At 31.4% G+C, this 19,243-nt stretch overlaps 3 protein-coding genes across 3 annotated transcripts; 1 reads left to right on the forward strand and 2 right to left on the reverse strand.

The window, feature by feature from the left end:
* Nucleotides 1–140: 140 nt before the first annotated feature.
* LOC11421578 (CCR4-NOT transcription complex subunit 9) lies at nucleotides 141–6,238 on the reverse strand. The gene is made up of 9 exons (XM_003598588.4): nucleotides 6,062–6,238; nucleotides 5,055–5,126; nucleotides 4,308–4,397; nucleotides 4,061–4,103; nucleotides 3,598–3,704; nucleotides 1,084–1,179; nucleotides 786–976; nucleotides 622–691; nucleotides 141–200 (listed from the first exon to the last, which is right to left on the reverse strand). The coding sequence occupies exons 1-9, from the start codon at nucleotides 6,236–6,238 to the stop codon at nucleotides 141–143; spliced, it is 906 nt and encodes a 301-aa protein (XP_003598636.1).
* Nucleotides 6,239–13,224: 6,986 nt separating this feature from the next.
* LOC112420513 (uncharacterized) lies at nucleotides 13,225–14,460 on the forward strand. Its single transcript, XM_024780272.2, has 2 exons — nucleotides 13,225–13,841; nucleotides 14,309–14,460. The coding sequence occupies exons 1-2, from the start codon at nucleotides 13,516–13,518 to the stop codon at nucleotides 14,319–14,321; spliced, it is 339 nt and encodes a 112-aa protein (XP_024636040.1). The 5' UTR covers nucleotides 13,225–13,515; the 3' UTR covers nucleotides 14,322–14,460.
* Nucleotides 14,461–14,925: 465 nt separating this feature from the next.
* LOC11427876 (uncharacterized) lies at nucleotides 14,926–17,108 on the reverse strand. The gene is made up of 3 exons (XM_024780052.1): nucleotides 16,154–17,108; nucleotides 15,393–15,528; nucleotides 14,926–15,306 (listed from the first exon to the last, which is right to left on the reverse strand). Exons 1-3 carry the CDS (start codon nucleotides 16,183–16,185, stop codon nucleotides 15,034–15,036), a joined length of 441 nt encoding a protein of 146 aa, XP_024635820.1. The 5' UTR covers nucleotides 16,186–17,108; the 3' UTR covers nucleotides 14,926–15,033.
* Nucleotides 17,109–19,243: the final 2,135 nt, after the last annotated feature.

A 19,243-nucleotide genomic window follows, 5' to 3' on the forward strand; every position in this document is an offset into this window, starting at 1 on the left:
ACAATTTAATACATAAGCATTATTAAGTTGACTCAATTTTCAAGTAGAAAGATAAATAGGTCATAGAGGATTGGTGTTTCAAGCCCAATAACAGGAACAAGACATATCATTTTCTTGACAATGATGGCCCTACAATATCATCAATTCACCCCAACATTCTCATGTAACTCCAATACCAACCTCATAGTTTTTGGATCATCCTGAATGTATTGAAACAATATCAAGTATCAATAAATGTAAACAAACTAAAAATTGAATTATCTCTTTATAAAGGCAATTGAAATTTCTCTAGATCTGAAACTGAGTATTTAAGAGACTAAATCCTATAGTTAGTATCCACTTTGAAAATGTCATAAATGTGTCACAAAAATTACTAAAGAGGTATCTCTTCTTAAATACAAATCATTAAATTAGTTAATAATAAATCAATGGTCATCTTCATATATGTGCATGATACATACATTCAATAGATTGTGTACCTAAAAGCCACCCCTAATAGCATGTCTTGTAATATTTATTTTGTTGATAAATAGAATATCTTATAATATTAAATTATATCATATCAGGTGTATCAAACAAATTCTAAATCAAATTTATATTTATATCACAAGAAGTACTTACACGAAAAAAATTGATGAGATTGGCATCTTTGAGCCTGTTTGGAAGATAAGTTGTTAATGCAACTCTAGCCCTGTTTTAAGATGAAAGAAGTTTAATTAGAACGTTTGAAACAAGAGAAAAGGCATATTCAACCATTCTTAAGATCATGGAACTTCTCAACCAACCTGTAATTTTGAGATAAACGAGAATAACATGAAATCAAAAGCCTCAACAAACGAGGTGAGGGTGGATTCTCAAGATCTTCCAACATCATGTTCAAAACTCGACATACTCCAAAAAAATTCTCTGTTGTAGCACAAACACGAGCCAAACCATCATCGTCTAATATAATTTTCAGAATTATAAATGTTGCAACCTGTGGAGATATACAACTTTCATTAGCAGGTATATTGGTAACAAAAATGAATGTCAAAATACTTTATACTAATAAACTGGAAAAACAATAAGAATAGAGAAACTAACAATTTTTGTCAATTCATTGCCGTTTTGCATATTTGACAAGCATAGTGAAATTATCTCACTTGAGAGATAGAAACCTATGGCTTCTTTGGTGTTAACCTGTGAATATCAAATACCACAAAACGAAGTAATTATAATTGACATACTACAAATAAGCATGGTATACATGTAATAAAAAATCAAACATAAAATGAATTTAAGCAATCATTTAAAAAGAATAAACAGTTGTGACATTTTAGTTCCCTTCGTGATGTAGATGAACTAATCCTAAAAAGTTGGATTTGTAAGTCCCAAATAATATATTATAACTGTTGAATCCAATGTTAGTAAAAGTTTTAAGGATAGTTCTCGTGAGCTTAGCTCAGTTGATAAGGACAATACATAATATATGTAAGGTTTGAGGTTCGAAGTCCAACCACCACTAAAAAAAATGTTTTAAGGACAATTATAAGGAATGTTGGTAAAAACATGTTTAATTTCCGCTAAAATACATATCTTTTAAAATAGGGTTAATATGTCTTTACCCCCTGTAATTTGGGTGAGTTCCAGTTTACCCCCTTGTAAAAAAAAAGTTTAGATTCCAACCCTGTAATTTAAAATTCTTTCGTTTTATATACTTGAGAAATATTATGGAAGGATTTAGATAGCAAGAACAAATTTAACTCCAATATTTATCCACAAAATTTTTGTGGCGCATATCATCATCAGAGAAGAATAAATACTACATTTTTATTATAAAAATAAATATAGAGACAATGAGTTAGTCATACTGATGTGCAGTGACAGTTTAAATAGTGTTTGTGCGTGCTTATGAAAAACGTAATATATGCTTGTGTGACTCAATGAAATCCTAAACAAGGAATTAGTTGAGAACATAAGAGGAAAATGTGAAAAAATTGAAAGGAAGCAATTATATGACTTAGGTAACTTAGGGTTAATATGTCTTTACCCCCTGTAATTTAGGCGAGTTCCGGTTTACTCTCTGTAAAAAAATAAGTTTAGATTTCAACCTTGTAATTTGAAGATTCTTTCGAAATAGACCTTGTAATTTGAAGATTCTTTCGTTTTAGATCCTGAGACCATCTAACAATGCAAACATGATGACGTGGCACGCTGAATCAACATTTTTTGATGATACGGCGCGATGACTGTATAATTAATTTTATTTTTTAATTTTTTATTTTCATTTATATTAATTTAAAAATAAAAACTGTAAATTAATTTTAAAAATAGAAAAAAAATTCAGATTATTTTTTTTTATATTGAAAAATCAGAAGAAATTTTTTTTTGATTTTTTTTGAAATTTAAAAAATTGGAAAAATCAGAAACAAATTTAGATTTTTTTTTCAAAAAAAAAAAATCATTTTTTTTCCGAAAGTTTTATTCCAGAATATTTATAAAATATTTTCCGAAATTAAAATATTAGAAAAAAATAATTCTTTTTTACGAAAATGAAAACTTCTGGAACTTCATGTACTTAAAAAATAATTAGAAAATATAATTTGAAAAAGTTCAGATTTTTCTTTCGAAATTAAAAAGTTTGATTTTCATTGTTATATATACAAACAATAAAAATTTTGGAAATTATTTTCCTTAGTTAAAAAATGAATTTTGGAAAATCAAAATTCCTGATTTTTTTTCTTCTTCTTATTTTTAAATTTTTTTCTAAAATTAAATTCCATAATTTTTTACTCTTTTCGAAAATTTATTGTTTTTTACAATTTTTTTATTTTCAAAAATTAATTTTTATTTTTAAAAAAATAGGCAAGATGCCACCTGTGCCATTAAAAAAATAAAAACAAAATTAATTATATAATCAGCGTGCCACATAACCATATATGGACAGTCAACGTGCCACTCAGCATGCGACATCATCTTTTTGTGGCCTCAAGGTCTAAAATGAAAGAATCTTAAATTACAGGGTTGGAATCTAAACTTTTTTTTTACAGGGGGTAAACCGGAACTCACCTAAATTACAGGAGGGTAAAAACATATTAACCCTATAACTTATTGCGGTAAAGCTGCCACTTGAGAACAAATGGGTGAGTTTTGAGCATTTGCCATATCTTGAGAATAAAAATTAACGCAGAAGGAAAAAATACTTTGAAAGAAAAATGCTCAACCACACATTGAATTGTATTTAGAAGATGATTATTTAGTTTTTCACAAAAAACAATCAATAGAGTGGTTTGTCAAAAAAAAAAAAATAGAGTGGTTAATAGGGGAGAGAGATGGAGGAAAAATATACTATCATTTTTCAATAAATGGATAATTAATATATACCTTTTGTTGAAAAAATGGTACATTTATTGTATCTTATCCTATGCAATATTACATAGGTTAGAAAAACCCTAAATAATTATACAACTTCAATTTAATGACATATATAATCCATTGAAAAATATATTTTCACATTGCAAGATTTTTGACATTATTTTTAGTAACTATACTCTCTGAAAAACTTATTAAATTTGTAGTCAGCTACATTAAAAAACAAAAATTAGAAGAATGGAATACCTTCATCGAGCCACCAATGACTCCAAGACTAGCAACCCTCAATTTCTCAAAATGTGCTAACTTGCTTGTCGTTTTAAGAAATGGATATAAATATAAAGGCATATTAGCTGCATATAATAAGAAAAAAAAGGTAAGTATAAATAATAAAAAGAGTAATACTTTTTCTTCTATAACTTTCCCATTTTTAACATAATGGCCTGCAAGTTATTGCAATCAAAAGCCGGTCATAGAGAATCCAAATTCATTCCTCTTACCCAAAACATTTTTTACGTTATTATTACTCATATGACATCTCACAAATCTCACCAAATAGTTATATATCTCCGTAGTATTTTCACAAAAGAACTATTATTCTAACATTAGTTCTATCATTGTCAGATTAAATATTGTCAACTTGTTACATACAACTTTGGATTGAAATTCAAAATAATATAATTAAGATTAATAATAAACTTAACATTACCATTGAGAAATGAGATCCTTGTATCAGGATGAGATGCCACACACTATAAAAAAAAAAAAAAAAACATTAGAAAAGAGTGGTAGAAGAATTAGTTTCATATTATTTTTTTTTACATTAAGGAAAAAAGTATAATGTTTACATATGTATTCATTTTGACATGATTGATTTTCATGTATTTTGGGGGTATAATCAAAGTTTCCATATGCTAAAATGATATTCAAAACTTGTAGTGACGAACTCGTCTCACCTGAAGTAATGCAAGAACATGGCACACTCGAGTTGATTGTGAGGGGGAGAGATTCGGTGGTGAAAGAGTAGGATATATTGAAATTATTTCCTGAAAAAAAAAATAGCACAACTCAATAAGTGTATGAAAATCAATAAACATCTTTGTAAAATACTCTTGAACCTTAAACAATAAAAAAATATTCATAAGAGTCGAACTAATGGTCATTTTACAATTGTTTGAGGAGATTTGAACTTCTTTCTTATAGGTTTAAAAGCTAAATTTTTATCATTGAACTAACATTCCCTCAAAAAAAATAAAAAATCATCGAGCTAACATCTCTTGAAAATTTATTTTAAAGAATATCTAAATTGAATCATACCATCACCATATATTTTCTAAGTCTCCCTCCTAAAAGTTGGAAACACAAAAACATAAATTTTGTGAAAGATATACATGGTGGAAAAAATGTATATATATAGAGAGAGATTCATAATCTAAAAATGGTGAAATAATGATTGTTTTGAAGGATTGTAATATGACAAAGGAAAATGACTAAATTTTCACCCAATACCATTGTGTGTTTCTTTCATCAAATACATAATAACTATTTTTCATCCACAAGTAAGATACATGCACAATATTTTTTTTCATTAAATCTTGTTTGTAACAAATAGTAAAGCTCTAAAAAAATATTACTAACAAAAGAAGATGTTTGCTAGAGATGCTAAAGAAAATAATATGTAATGACAGTCACATGTAACGTACCTGTAAAAATACTGCAATAGTACCAACAGTATTCCATAATAAAGGTCCAAGTCCCTCAAATAACTTGGTGCTCTGAAATATAATAAATGCAACATAATGTATTAATTGTATGAGTTTCAGCAACATTAACGAATACTACTGAAATTTTAGTATAAAAAAACCAAAATAAAACAAACATATCATACATGTAATAAGCTATTATTCTCAACTAATTAACAATGCTTCAAATTATATAAATTAATAATTTTTTTATATAAAAAATCTAATGAAAGTTTTTGTTTTTCTCACTGATATTCTAAACAATGAAGCTTCTTGCTTCATACAATTCAAATCTATCTTAAGAGAGGAGCATGTTTAGTTTAACGCTTGGCAACTTCTCCAAGAGTTTGATTACATGTGTGGGTTAAGTGAAAGATGTGAAAAATAGAATAAAAAATTGATAAATGGATTTCAAGAAACCTTTAAGAGCACACATAAATCATTTTGTTTGAGATCGATACGCTTGATGATAAAATCTTGTGATACCAAGTTTCTAAAAATTTTCAAGAAAATGAGGCCACAAACAAGCTTTTAAATATTTTCAATGGTATTCCAGTCTTTTGACCGAATACCAAGCTTTTAAATATTTTAAATGAGAACATGGGTTCATTTCCTGGGTGGAATAATTCTAAGTCAGACTTTATTTACTTCCCAGACGAACTCCAAATTATCAGGTCTCATTTCCACTGAGAAGTGGAGCGTAAACACAAAAAAAAAAAAAAAAAGAAACTGAATCCTTTCAATTCAATTATAAAAAATATCCGAAAAATGAGAACAAGATGTTATTAGGTCTAGCAAAAGGGTTTAATATCACAGGGTAGTGTTTGTATATATGTTGGTAGAGGAGCACACAAACAATTTAAATCACACTATAAGAGTATCACAATACCTCCAAGATTTGGATTACTTGTGAATCCCATGAAAGACAATAAAAATGAACAAAAAATGAAAGATAGATATGTAAGAACCTTGGAGAGCACATAGAGAGCATTTTCTCTAAGATCCGGATTGCTGAGTTCAATAACAAGGCTTTGCATGTAAGCCATCCTTTGATCCGTGGTGCTAGATTGGGTAGAATCACCAGGAAAAGCTATAAACGATGCATCGTTCTTTGTAGAGAGCGATTGAGGAGTAAAGTTTTCCATCGATCAGGTAGGATGAAATTATAGGATAAACATTCGATTTTATCAATTTAATTTTGGTTTTATGTGATGATGTTATTTGTTTTGGTTTGAATACTTTATAAAATACTTTTTTTCCTATAAAAAAAAATATATATGAAAACTTCAAAAGATACATGAACCTTGACCAAAGTTAATTTATTTACTTTTTTGTTCTTTTTACATTTTAGGAAACATTTGACATTTTTTATGGCGTAAAAAATTTAACTTGACTTTTTATTAATTTAAAATATATTTTAATTTTTAGGTTTAATAGTCATTTGGTCCTCCAATTAATTTCCATTTTTCATTTTGCTTCCATAATTAATAAAACTCACGTACGGTCCCTCAATTATCCTCAATTATACGTCCGTTGGTTAAATTGGTCTCATCCCATAGTTTTTTAATGTCTAATATTTTTTATATGATTTTAACTGTTTAATTACATGTCCATTGTATCTCTAGTTAACCATCAATACCTAATGTTTTTCACTTTTGATCATCTTCCCCCGTCTTCTTCCTCATATCTTCATCATGTTCAAAAGGTTCAACCTTTTCTAGAATTTTTTTTCCAAAACAATTTATTGAAAGTCAATTTTCTCCACTACAAAATCAAACGCGCACACTTGTCAAAAAAAAAAAATCAAATACACAGGAACTCATTTCTCAAGCACAACTTTTTCATCTTTCACGAACCTTCCTTCATTTGTTTCCTTCCACTTGGAAAAGTTAATACTCACCTTTGATCACTTTCACCAAACTCAATTTCGAACCATATTGTTTCTCGTACTCTAAAAAACCTGGAATCCGAAATTTGAATTCATGCGAATAGGTTTTGAGGAAGAGAGAAGAAAACCTAAAAATGAATCTTAATGAAATCTTGGTGTGCGTGTTTTTGCTAAGCTTGGATAGAGAGAAAGAGATAAGTAGTGTGAGCCGAGAGAAGATAGAGAGATTGATATGAGATGTGTGTGTTGCTCTCTCTCTCTCTCTTAAATAATAGTACTAAGTAACTTTGTGTTGTTTGATGATGTGATGATGAAAGTTCTGTAATGAATTTTTAGATGATTAAAAAATTCAGTTTTTTTTTTTTGTGGGTATGTTGATGATGATGAATTTGATGAAGAAGATGAAAAAAAGGGGGAAATAATTAGTTGTTGATGGTTCACTGAATGATACAATAGACCTCTGCGATCCAACGGTTCATGTGTTAAAAAATAGATCAAATGGTTAAAATTAAAAAATTAATAAGGTCTATGGTAGACCACATACAATGTTGGTCCATCTTAAACATTTGAGGTTAAAATTAACAGAACATGACCAATTTAACTAACGAACGTATAATTGGGGGACTAAAACGTGAGTTTTATTAGTTATCGGACCAAAATGAGAAATCTGATACCTACGAAGAACATCTAGAAGGGATGCATGAAAGCATAGTGGAGAGAGATGACAAGTCTACCACACAATGCAGTTTAGCGCCAATCCACAGCCATAACGCCACGACAAACGGGCACATAAGAAAATGTTGCGAAGTCTTCATACAAATAATACAAACAAAAACAACATCACAACCACGATTTATGAGATTCTCATCCGTGGGTATTTTATTGTGCCAAAAGACGAATAACTGGGAAGGCGGATACAAGACTTCCAAATGATGTGTTTAAGTTCCTATACAATTGCTAAATTTATTTTTTCATTTGCACCAAAGAACATACTTTTTAGTTTAGTTTTAAAACTCGGTTCGGCCATTGACTCGGCAGGGGTACTGAGTCACTGGGTGAACCATTGAGTCATTGGTTGAACCGCATGAATGAACTGGATCAACTCGGATGACTCGGTTAGATAACTCGCTCTTGAGATTAAATTTATATAGGTATTTAACTGGATTGAATCAGTGACTTGGTCACTTTAAAAACTAAAATAATGATACCTGTAAAATAAAAATAAATATCCAACAATAATAATTTCATAAAACTAAAATAACGACTCTGTCTTCATAACAAAATTGTATAGATATAAGTCAGATTGAACCATATGAACCGATCACTAAATTTTTTTGAAAAAAATCATGACAACTAAATTTTTTTGTTAAATATTATGACTCTGGTTGCAATTTTCAAATTTTGTAAAAAAATATTTATTAACACTTGCTTTGAACCGCCCCGTTCGCTATGACCCACGGTTTGCCGAGTTTCGCCGGTTTTGACCGTTTCGCCACAGTTTCCGCCGGTTCAATTACTTAACCGATCCAACAACCAGACCAGGTCAGTTACCCCACCGGTTCATGGTTCAACCGGTTTGACCAGCCGGTCCGGTCCGGTTTTTAAAATATGTTTTTTTAGTCATTCAAGAATTACCATGCTTAAGAACTGGACTGAACCAAACCGAACCGCACTTATTATAATGTTACTAGACTCTTCGACTACTCTAGACCGGTCCATTACCATTTGTTAACTTAAACTCTTCAACACCAATTACCAACGCAAACTAGCCAACTACCAAGCAGGCAAGCATTGCACGCGTGTTTAATTCATTCACGCATGTTTAAGAATTAGATAGTCCATTTCTGAATCTGCCAACACTCCAAACACTGATCAAAAGTTTCTTTAATAGTTGACATTTATTTTTAGGAAATTCTATGGTGAAATCATTAAAATGACTTTTTTGGTGAAGTCATTAGATTGACCAATCATTGAACATTTGTGTATTTAATGTATGTCATGTCAAATTATACGGTGTATTGCACATTTACTCATACGGTGTAGATGTTATATGATTCATGATATTAATTGGCAAAGGGGAAAATTAGGCCCTATTTATGTTTTTCTTTTCATACAGTTTCATAGAAAGTCATCAGTACAGGCACATAAAGCTTGTCATATGTAGTTGTAATTTCAACCCTAGGATTTCGATTTAGATACTTTTATCAATTCAATTGATGTTGGTATCAGAAGTACTATGTTAAGTACTATGAAATCTTGAGGCTTACGAATTTGATTGAGATTTTGATGAAGAAGGGTGTTTTGAAGCAGCTGTAGAGAGAAAAAGAAGTTAAAGAGAATTCAGAAACACGACATGTAAAATTACTAAATTAGGCCATGGCCTACCTCAATCAGTACAACAACCACTGACAAGGGATGTAAGTATGTAAATCCCTAATCCGGGTTAGCAAAATGTATAATTTAGGTTAGCAAAATCCCCTTCTCCAGATGAAGAATAAAGAGGATGAATAAAAATGATTTAATTTTAGCATAAAATCTCCTTCTGCAGATGAAGAAGAAAGGACCAAGATGAAGAAAAATGAATAATTTGCCGATGAAGAAGAAAGGACAAACAAAATGAACAGATGAAGAACAAAAATGATTTTATTTTAAATAAAATAAGTTAATAAATCAAAAGTAATTAATATTTTGTAAGAGGACTGATTTGTAATAAGATATATTTAGTCTTACAGTGGTCCATCACAAAGACACTAGCTGACATGGCATTAACAATTATGTTATTGGTTAAATAAAATAACTTTTTCAAAAAAGTCATTTTCTTGACTACACCATAGAAACCCCTTGTTTTTATTGTTACAGGTTACAAAAGTTTCTTTATAATTACATGATAATTGCTTAATAAATTGTTATAGGCTATATAAATATATGAAAGAAAAAGTTGCATATGTATACCGAATGTTTGCAGCAACTTATATACACAATATGTAATCTATGAAAAAAAAATCCTACAACTTATAGAATTAGGAAAGAATTTTCTACGAGTGAATACCCAAATTAGTCCTTGAATTTGCACGAATCGGACAAAAACGTCCTCCAATTTATCGAAATGCACACTTTATCCTTGAATTTAACAAACGTCCATCAAAATAGTCCTTCGGTCCAAATGCTCCGTTAGTGCTGCTGAGTTGTCGTCCTGCATGTCCTGTTGTCTTGTACACGTGTCTACAAAGAAGCCACGTGTACAAGGACCAATTTGATGGAAACGCTAAAAATTTTAGTTTTGCTTTTTAAATTCAATTTTTTTTCATTTTTTTCAAATTTACCCCGTTATTCTCCATACCTTTCCATCCTCACATTTCAGTCAGAACATCATACACGTCCCTGACCTTTCTCCTTCCCACTAAAACCTTCATCATCATCATCATCTATGGCGAGGTACATTGCAAAAGATTTTGTTTTGACAGAAGCTTTCGTCGTTTATTAAGGTAACGCCTCCTGTTCGTTTTCTATTCAGTCATGTTTGTTTTCTCCCTCTTTTGTGTCCATTTTTATTTTATTTTCATTTTCAGTTTTTAGGCATTCGTTTTCAACTTTAAACTTCATTTCATGCTTTGATGTTCGGTTTTGCTTACATTGATTGTGTTTTTTAGATTACTGATATTAGGGTTTTGTGTTAAAGTCTTAAAATGCAGAAAATGTTGGAGGTGTTGCAGAAAATGCTGCAAATGTCAATGTTGGAAATGTTGTTGTTGGAAATGTTGCAATTCAGAGACAAAATGTTGTTAATGGTGTTGCAAATGAAGTAGTGCTTGGACAGGTATGACTGTTAAATTTTAAGGATCGATTTGCTAGTAAGTGTAATAATTTAAGGACTGATTTGATTGAATGTTTTATGAATTAGGGACTGATATGATTGAAAATGTTGTTGCAGGGTGTTCCACCAAGGAGGTATGGCATTAGAGGGCCAATTATTTCAAATGAGAGGCCTAAACAAACACCAATGAGGGTCCTGCACCAACACCCAACTGCTCTTGGCGTTATTAGAGTATCATATCCAAATTATGGTCCATCCGGTTCAACTCAACCTAAGTTCATGGAGTTTATCCCAACTCTCGGCTTTCCAAAGAAGTGATACTTGATGCATGTTTAAATTATGCTTTTGGAACTGTAATATTTCGACTTGTTTAAATTATGCCCCCTAGTTGAGTTTCTTTTTGGCTATGTAATATTAAGAACATCCTTCTATGACTTATGACTTGTTAATGCCCTGTAGTTTGGTTGCTTTTGCCTATGTAATATTTCAAACTTAAGACTTAAGACTTATGACTTATTTAATGGTATTTTCAAGGATGAAGTTGTGTGTTCTGTCTTTTTCACTCTCTTCTGCAAATATATGCTTCAAGGATCAAATTGGATATATGTTTATAAAATTCAAGGACTTATTTGACGGGTTTTTAATATAATTCAAGGATCGATTTGATAGTAAGTAAAAAGTAACAGGGACAAAATTGCACAACATTTTTTTGGAATCAATCAATTTTGTCCTTGGAAATTTTTGTCACTATCAACCAATTTAGTCCCTGCTTATGTGGCATCTGACATGGCAACCCATGTGAGAGGTTAACGGCCACGTCATCACCGTTAACGCCCCAAATGGACGTAAGGACTAATTTGATTGAGATATGACAAATTCAGGGATAAAGTGTGCATTTCGATAAATTGGAGGACGTTTTTGTCCGATTTGTGCAAATTCAAGGACGAATTTGGGTATTCACTCCTTTTTTTTTAAAAAAGAAATATTATAATGAATTAATGATGTTATTTTATTTTTTAAAGATTTTTTTGTTATATTATTGATAAAACTAATGCAATTTTTTTTTGGTTACAATAAATAATGCAAATTTGTATGAAAAATAAAAAAATTGGGCCTAAATGATGAAATTAGATTTTGAGGCGCAGAGTCCCATAAGATGTTCCTTTTAAAAGAGTCTTGATCCTTGGTTTTTTTGATTTTTTTGGAAAGTTTCAAAGCAATTCAATCAAGTAGTCCGAAAACCAGATTTTTGACCAAGAACAACTAACAATGACGCAAAACAAATGGATGAGAGCTATGAAGATTAATATTGTCCATAAAATGGATATCCATGTTACAAACATGTTTAAAATTTATGCTGATACAATTCAGATTATATAAACTGAACTGTTTTTCCCTTGAAAATAAGTGTTTAGAGGTGTTCGGATTATATAATCCGGAAAAAAAAAAAATTAAGGACCACGCCTTATTTTTTGAAGTTTTCGAATTATAAAATCCGAATTGGTGAAGAACTCATTTTTTTCACCCTATAACAAAGTAAAAACTCCGTTTGGATTTTAAAATTCGGGGCATATTTGGAAAAATCACAAGGGGGCGAGTGAGAATGACATAGGATGGACTGAGAATTGCCAAAAGAAAGCAATGTAAATGTCAGCTTACGGTGGATGGTTTCAATGTCATTGTCTTGTTTAAGTCCATATAAAGACTTTAACATGTTGATAAATTGATTTTAGCTTGCTTAATTAAATAAGCTCTCCAAAATAGGTTAAGAACAATGACTTAAATTAAAACTTACAGAATAACTTATTTAAAGCGTTTTATTAAATTGTTTACCCAAACACACCTTCATTCTAAAAGGACTAAGTTCGTATACATAACTACTTTCAATAGAAATAGTACATGACATGAAAACTGGAGATAGCCCACATGCAAGATTCTAAGGTAAAACAAACATCAATGATCTTTACAAACAATCAGTCATGGTATGTATAACACATATACTAAAGCAGGGTGCAACAGAAAATTTGAACAAAGTCGGATCCTTAAGTTGGTTAGACGAATGCTGGTCCTGCAGGGCTAGCGAAAAAAATCTGCAATAACCATGGTCGTTTCTCTGACAGTATATAGGTAGATTCTTTCAAAATGTGTTTGAAGATACATTAAGCATGCTTGAACATCTTCATGCTGAGCCAATGGAAGTACACAGCAACCACAATTATAGGCAGAGTCAATGGCACTAGAGGCACACTTTTTGATTCAATAAAATTATTCGAGATTTTCTCTCAATTCTGGTGGATTCCGGAAACCCTTATTTTGATAGGTTTGTCGCTTGCAACCCTATTTTCACAAGTTTGTCGCTTGCAAACTTGTTCTTTTCTATCTAGGTTTAGCGCCTGCTAACCCTACGCTTCTGTACTGCGTCATATTCATAACATGAAATAGAAGGATAGCAAAATAAAAAACCACAAATACCAATTATATACATCTAGTACAAGTTATCGAGTTACTACTGATAAGTCCGCTTTCCCCTTCTGCCACGCGCCAACGTTGCCTGTCGCGGTGGTCCTGATTTTTCCGTTATAGCGGCCGGCGCGGACTTTTTTGACAGTAGAGGTGGTAATTATGGTGTAAAGCTATTTAAAATGCCATTTGTTTTTCATTCATCAACACAAGTTTGATTTTTCTCATACTTAACATTAATTATTACCCAGCAAGCATTGATGGAAACCAATGAGACCCAACGGGTGAGGAAATATGAGCTACTCAAATTTTCCTTTTTATGGCAATTGGAACTTACTAATATTAGGAAGCAAGTGTGCCCCGACTTGAAATTACAGTTAGGTGGCATGAAGATGATGGACTCTATGGTAAACTACTTCATGAAAAAGCTTATTGCAGAAGCAACAAAGCATGTTGATTCAAATTGTTTGGATGTAAGGGAGATTATGGCCGCAGTTTATCAAGTCTTTCCTGAACAATTGGCCAAAAATGCTCACCAACGTGGTTTAGAAGCTGTTAATCAAACATTACCAAAGAGAGAAGGGAGGTAAAGTTGATAACCTAAATGACACCATTGTATGCTTTTATGTATTAGTTTAGCTTATGTGATGGTTAGTCAAACTATAAGAATATGTGTCTAAAGGAATAATGAGTATCTCGACTTTTTATCAAACTATTAGACCCTAGATTTTTTGTAGTTAGCAAATAAATAAACTTCTATTTTAATTTATAAAAGTTTTCACCTTTTTGAGAATTTCGTTTTTTCATAAAGTACATTGACAAGCTTATGAATAATACATTAAAACTTATTTATTTGCATAAAAAAAAATTCTACCTTGTCACAAGCTTATGGATAATACACAAAATCTTATTTGTTTGCATAATTTGTTTTGCATAAGCTTAAAAATAAGTCAATTCAAACGCAACCTTATATTAGCATGTTTCCAATAGTTTTCTATGGTTTTCTTCACAATCGTGAACTTAATTTTTACACACTTCAATTGTGATATACAGAGGTAATGGGTGATGAAGAGGTCGTTGGAATCTTGGGAGTCAAGACAAATGTAAGATTATCGCATGTATATATGCTAGTTGACTTGGATTTGACTTGGGTTATTGGATAAATTATGTGGTGATGATGTTTTATTGAGACTTATTTTATGTTGTTGTATCTTGGTGTGTTTATTGGGATTTGCTTTTTGTTTGAGTAATAAGGTCATCTATTTTTATTTTTTTAATAAGAGTAGCATATTCGTTTATTGTTTGAGTTATACTGTGCTTTTCTTCTGCATTTCTTTTTAATAACTATTCATCAATATATTGATATCCAAGAGCATCTTTGGCGTAAGTTGGTTATTGAGAGGTTGAGGAATGTCATGGACTCTCTTTTCAACATTCCTTTTAACACTAATTCTCTTATTGAGTGAAACCAACCTGAAACCAATTTCTAGTGAATTATTGAAATTATTTTAACAAATAAAATTACAACAAAATGCTAAATCATAAATAAAAGATAAAAAAAATATAAGTGCAACAAAATACGACCTTACTTGAACAAGATCTCTTTTATAGGATCGTATTACTGTGTCCTTGATTTCTAAAAAAAAAAATTAAAAATAAGTACAACAAAATAAATAAAATTCAAAAGTAAATTAATCGAAATCAGTATTACACAAGGAAATACAATAAAAGAGTATATTCGTTAAAATGCTATAATACATAAGAGACAATAAAAATTCTTAAAAATTGGACACATAAAATTCAACACAAACTAAATTGAGGCTACCAAATGAGTACAACTTCTCCTCATATTCTTTCAAAACCTCAGCATCCTGTCGACTATCAACTAACAAAGCAATTCGTTGTAGCATCATACAATTTTCCATAAAAAATTTAGCTAAAAACAGCTCATGCTGGACTCCATCAATGTCAAATTTCACATCTTCAAGAGATGCGAAACACTTTGGCACAACAGCAGAATTCAAACGCTCTTCCGCAAATTCATGTATTCCCTAATGATAAACCAACCATCAAGCAAAAGTATAAATAAGACGCTAAAAGAGCAAAAAGAAAAGTGGATAAAAAACTAATTGCCAACCTTGAGAGCTAGTATCTTAAGAACTGGTGATTTTTGAAGTAAAGCTAAGAGAACATCAACACTAACGAAGTAAACATCTAAGTTCGTCAACATTGAAAATACACATATATAGTTGTGGTGGTGGTGGTGCCAGATCCTGGGTAACACAGAGAAATTAATTCATATTGCAATAGAGGAATAAACTTAGATTATAGATTATAACAAACTTATGAAATACATGAAAGAAATTTGGTACAAGTATTTTATGAAGACATCAAATTACCGAGGTGTAACCTTTAGATAGTGCAAGTATTACACAACTCAATAACTATAATCAAATACATTTTATAAAATATACCGCTAGATTAAATGTATATATCATATTGATAATCTCTGTAAATTTTAGCATAAATTTAAAATTATGTTATATCATTGAGAGTTGAGACACATCAAGATAAACATCATCATCTTTATTGAACAACGTAAATCTGTATATGTCAACGGCATATTTCAGATTTATATAAAAAGTTTATAGAGATGATTTTGTTACACTAGTATTAACTGAGTTGTCTGTTGGACAAATACGTATTTGATTTTTGCAAATAGATAAAAGCAATATGCCAATATCAACATATTTATGTGTTATTACATAAAAAAAAACATGTGTCTTACATTATTAACCCGCAAATGATATAACTGATAACAAGAAGTTATAAATAAAATATTCAAGATTTAGCATCAGCAAAGATATCGTTTTTAAGAAAGCTAAATCATACACTTACCCCGGATACGTGAAATCTGATTTGTTTTGCATTACTGAATTGGCTGAGAAGGCCAAAAATTGAGTGATCTGGCGAATAAACTGGACCCTTTTCTATAGCGATTGTAGCATAAGCATAACATGGGAACGGTATTATAATGCCTTGTGGTATACAATAACCCGCAAAAGTGAATCCTTGCAGATGCAAAGAACTTACAAAATTGATAGCAGAGTTGTCCTCTCCATACAACAAGCAAGTGCCATTTTTAATGTTTATGCTTTGAAGTAGAGGCGCGTGTACATAGACCGCTCTAGAATCAAGAAACCAAGAGCAGTTTATAGCCTCAAACTTTGTTAGGTGTGGGAACCTAAGGTCAATATGGTCGGGGGATATGGTTGAGTCGGTCTTAAATTTGATTTGATACAATTTTAGATGTTTTAGGTTTCCAAAATGAATATCAGGTTTTGAGGGAACTTTAATGCGGGAAATTGACTCAGGGTGTAATTCCAATTTTTCCAACAATAAGGTAATTTTGAAAAGAGAATTAGACGCAAATGTAGAGAAGGGAAGTTTAAAATGTGAATGGATTCGGAGATTTTTGAGTGTTCCGTCTAATAACATTATACCGAACCATGCATCAAGAAGGGATAGGTCGTATTGACCTGAGAGGGAAAGGGAAATTGTTTCCGTGCGAGTAAGAAGCAGTGCTCTGGTAACAAAGCTTACAAAGTTGGAAGAAGGGGAAGAATCATGATGATCAAGTAAGGAGAGTTTGGTAAGGAAAGTCCAACGGTGTTTCCATTGTTTAGATAAGACACAAGTGCGAACGGCATCTTTGGTTGGGAGAAAAGAGATGATGTGAGTTATAAGTGATTCAGTTAACTTGTAGAATAAGTCGTCTTCACATGTTGATTTATTCTTACGATGCTTTTGGGCGGTGATAGTTAAACCAGACTCCATGTTTCCTTCCAAGCTTGATCTGAGAATTCCGAGAGAGATTTAGACAAGTTTTTGTAGAATTTAGATATAAAAGAGAATAGATAGGGGGGTTTTGAGAAGATGTTGGGATGACTTTTTTTTTTTGAGTAAATATCCAAATTAGTCCTTGAATTTGCACGAATCGGACAAAAACGTCCTCCAATTTATCGAAATGCATATTTTGTCCTTGAATTTAACAAACGTCCATCAAAATAGTCCTTCCGTCCAAATGCTCCGTTAGTGCTGCTGAGCTGTCGTCATGCATGTCCTGTTGTCTTGTACACGTGTCTACAAAGAAGACACGCGTACGAGGACCAATTTGATGGAAACGATAAAAATTTTAGTTTTGCTTTTTAAATTCAATTTTTTCAAATTTACCCCGTTATTCTCCATACCTTTCCATCCTCACATTTCAGTCAGAACATCATACATGTCCCTGACCTTTCTCCTTCCCGCTAAAACCTTCATCATCATCATCATCTATGGCGAGGTACATTGCAAAAGATTTTGTTTTGACAGAAGCTTTCGTCGTTTATTAAGGTAACGCCTCCTGTTCGTTTTCTATTCAGTCATGTTTGTTTTCTCCCTTTTTTGTGTCCATTTTTTTTTTTATTTTCGTTTTCAGTTTTTAGGCATTCGTTTTCAACTTTAAACTTCATTTCATGCTTTCTTTGATGTTCGGTTTTGCTTACTTTGATTGTGTTTTTTAGATTACTGATATTAGGGTTTTGTGTTAAAGTCTTAAAATGCAGAAAATATTGGAGGTGTTGCAGAAAATGCTGCAAATGTATCAGAAAATGCATAAAATCTTGTTGCTTAAAATGATGGACAAGTTGCACAAAATGCTGAAAATGTCAATGTTGGAAATGTTGTTGCTGAAAATGTTGCAATTCAGAGACAAAATGTTGCTAATGGTGTTGCAAATGAAGTAGTGCTTGGACAAGTATGACTGTTAAATTTTAAGGATCGATTTGCTAGTAAGTGTAATAATTTAAGGACTGATTTGATTGAATGTTTTATGAATTAGGGACTGATATGATTGAAAATGTTGTTGCAGGGTGTTCCAGCAAGGAGGTATGGCATTAGAGGGCCAATTATTTCAAATGAGAGGCCTAAACAAACACCAATGAGGGTCCTGCACCAACACCCAACTGCTCCTGGCGTTATTAGAGTACCATATCCAAATTATGGTCCATCCAGTTCAACTCAACCTAAGTTCATGGAGTTTATCCCAACTCTCGGCTTTCCAAAGAAGTGATACTTGATGCATGTTTAAATTATGCTTTTGGAACTGTAATATTTCGACTTGTTTAAATTATGCCCCCTAGTTGAGTTTCTTTTTGGCTATTTAATATTAAGAACATCCTTTTATGACTTATGACTTGTTAATGCCCTGTAGTTTGATTGCTTTTGCCTATGTAATATTTCAAACTTAAGACTTAAGACTTATGACTTATTTAATTGTATTTTCAAGGATGAAGTTGTGTGTTCTGTCTTTTTCACTCTCTTCTGCAAATATATGCTTCAAGGATCAAATTGGATATATGTTTATAAAATTCAAGGACTTATTTGACGGGTTTTTAATATAATTCAAGGATCGATTTGATAGTAAGTAAAAAGTAACAGGGACAAAATTGCACAACATTTTTTTGGAATCAATCAATTTTGTCCTTGGAAATTTTTGTCACTATCAACCAATTTAGTCCCTGCTTATGTGGCATCTGACATGGCAACCCATGTGAGAGGTTAACGGCCACGTCATCACCGTTAACGCCCCAAATGGACGTAAGGTATAATTTGATGGAGATATGACAAATTCAGGGATAAAGTGTGCATTTCGATAAATTGGAGGATGTTTTTGTCCGATTCGTGCAAATTCAAGGACGAATTTTGGTATTCACTCAATTTTCTACAACCTAATATATGAAAGAAAAAAGAAATTACTTTAAATCGTACTTATACTTTATTCGTGTACAACAAAGGAAAAAGCTTCTCTCAAAATTTATTTTTAATAAGAGCATTGCTATCACTTATTTACAATTTGGATAACCGAAAACTGATCCAAATTAAATCGCGTTAAATTGGATCGGATTGGTTCGGATTTTTTTTTTAGCACCAACTAAATCGAGCCGA

Source organism: Medicago truncatula, chromosome 3 (genome assembly GCF_003473485.1).
Source record: "Medicago truncatula cultivar Jemalong A17 chromosome 3, MtrunA17r5.0-ANR, whole genome shotgun sequence".
Classification (NCBI taxonomy): Eukaryota; Viridiplantae; Streptophyta; class Magnoliopsida; order Fabales; family Fabaceae; genus Medicago; species Medicago truncatula.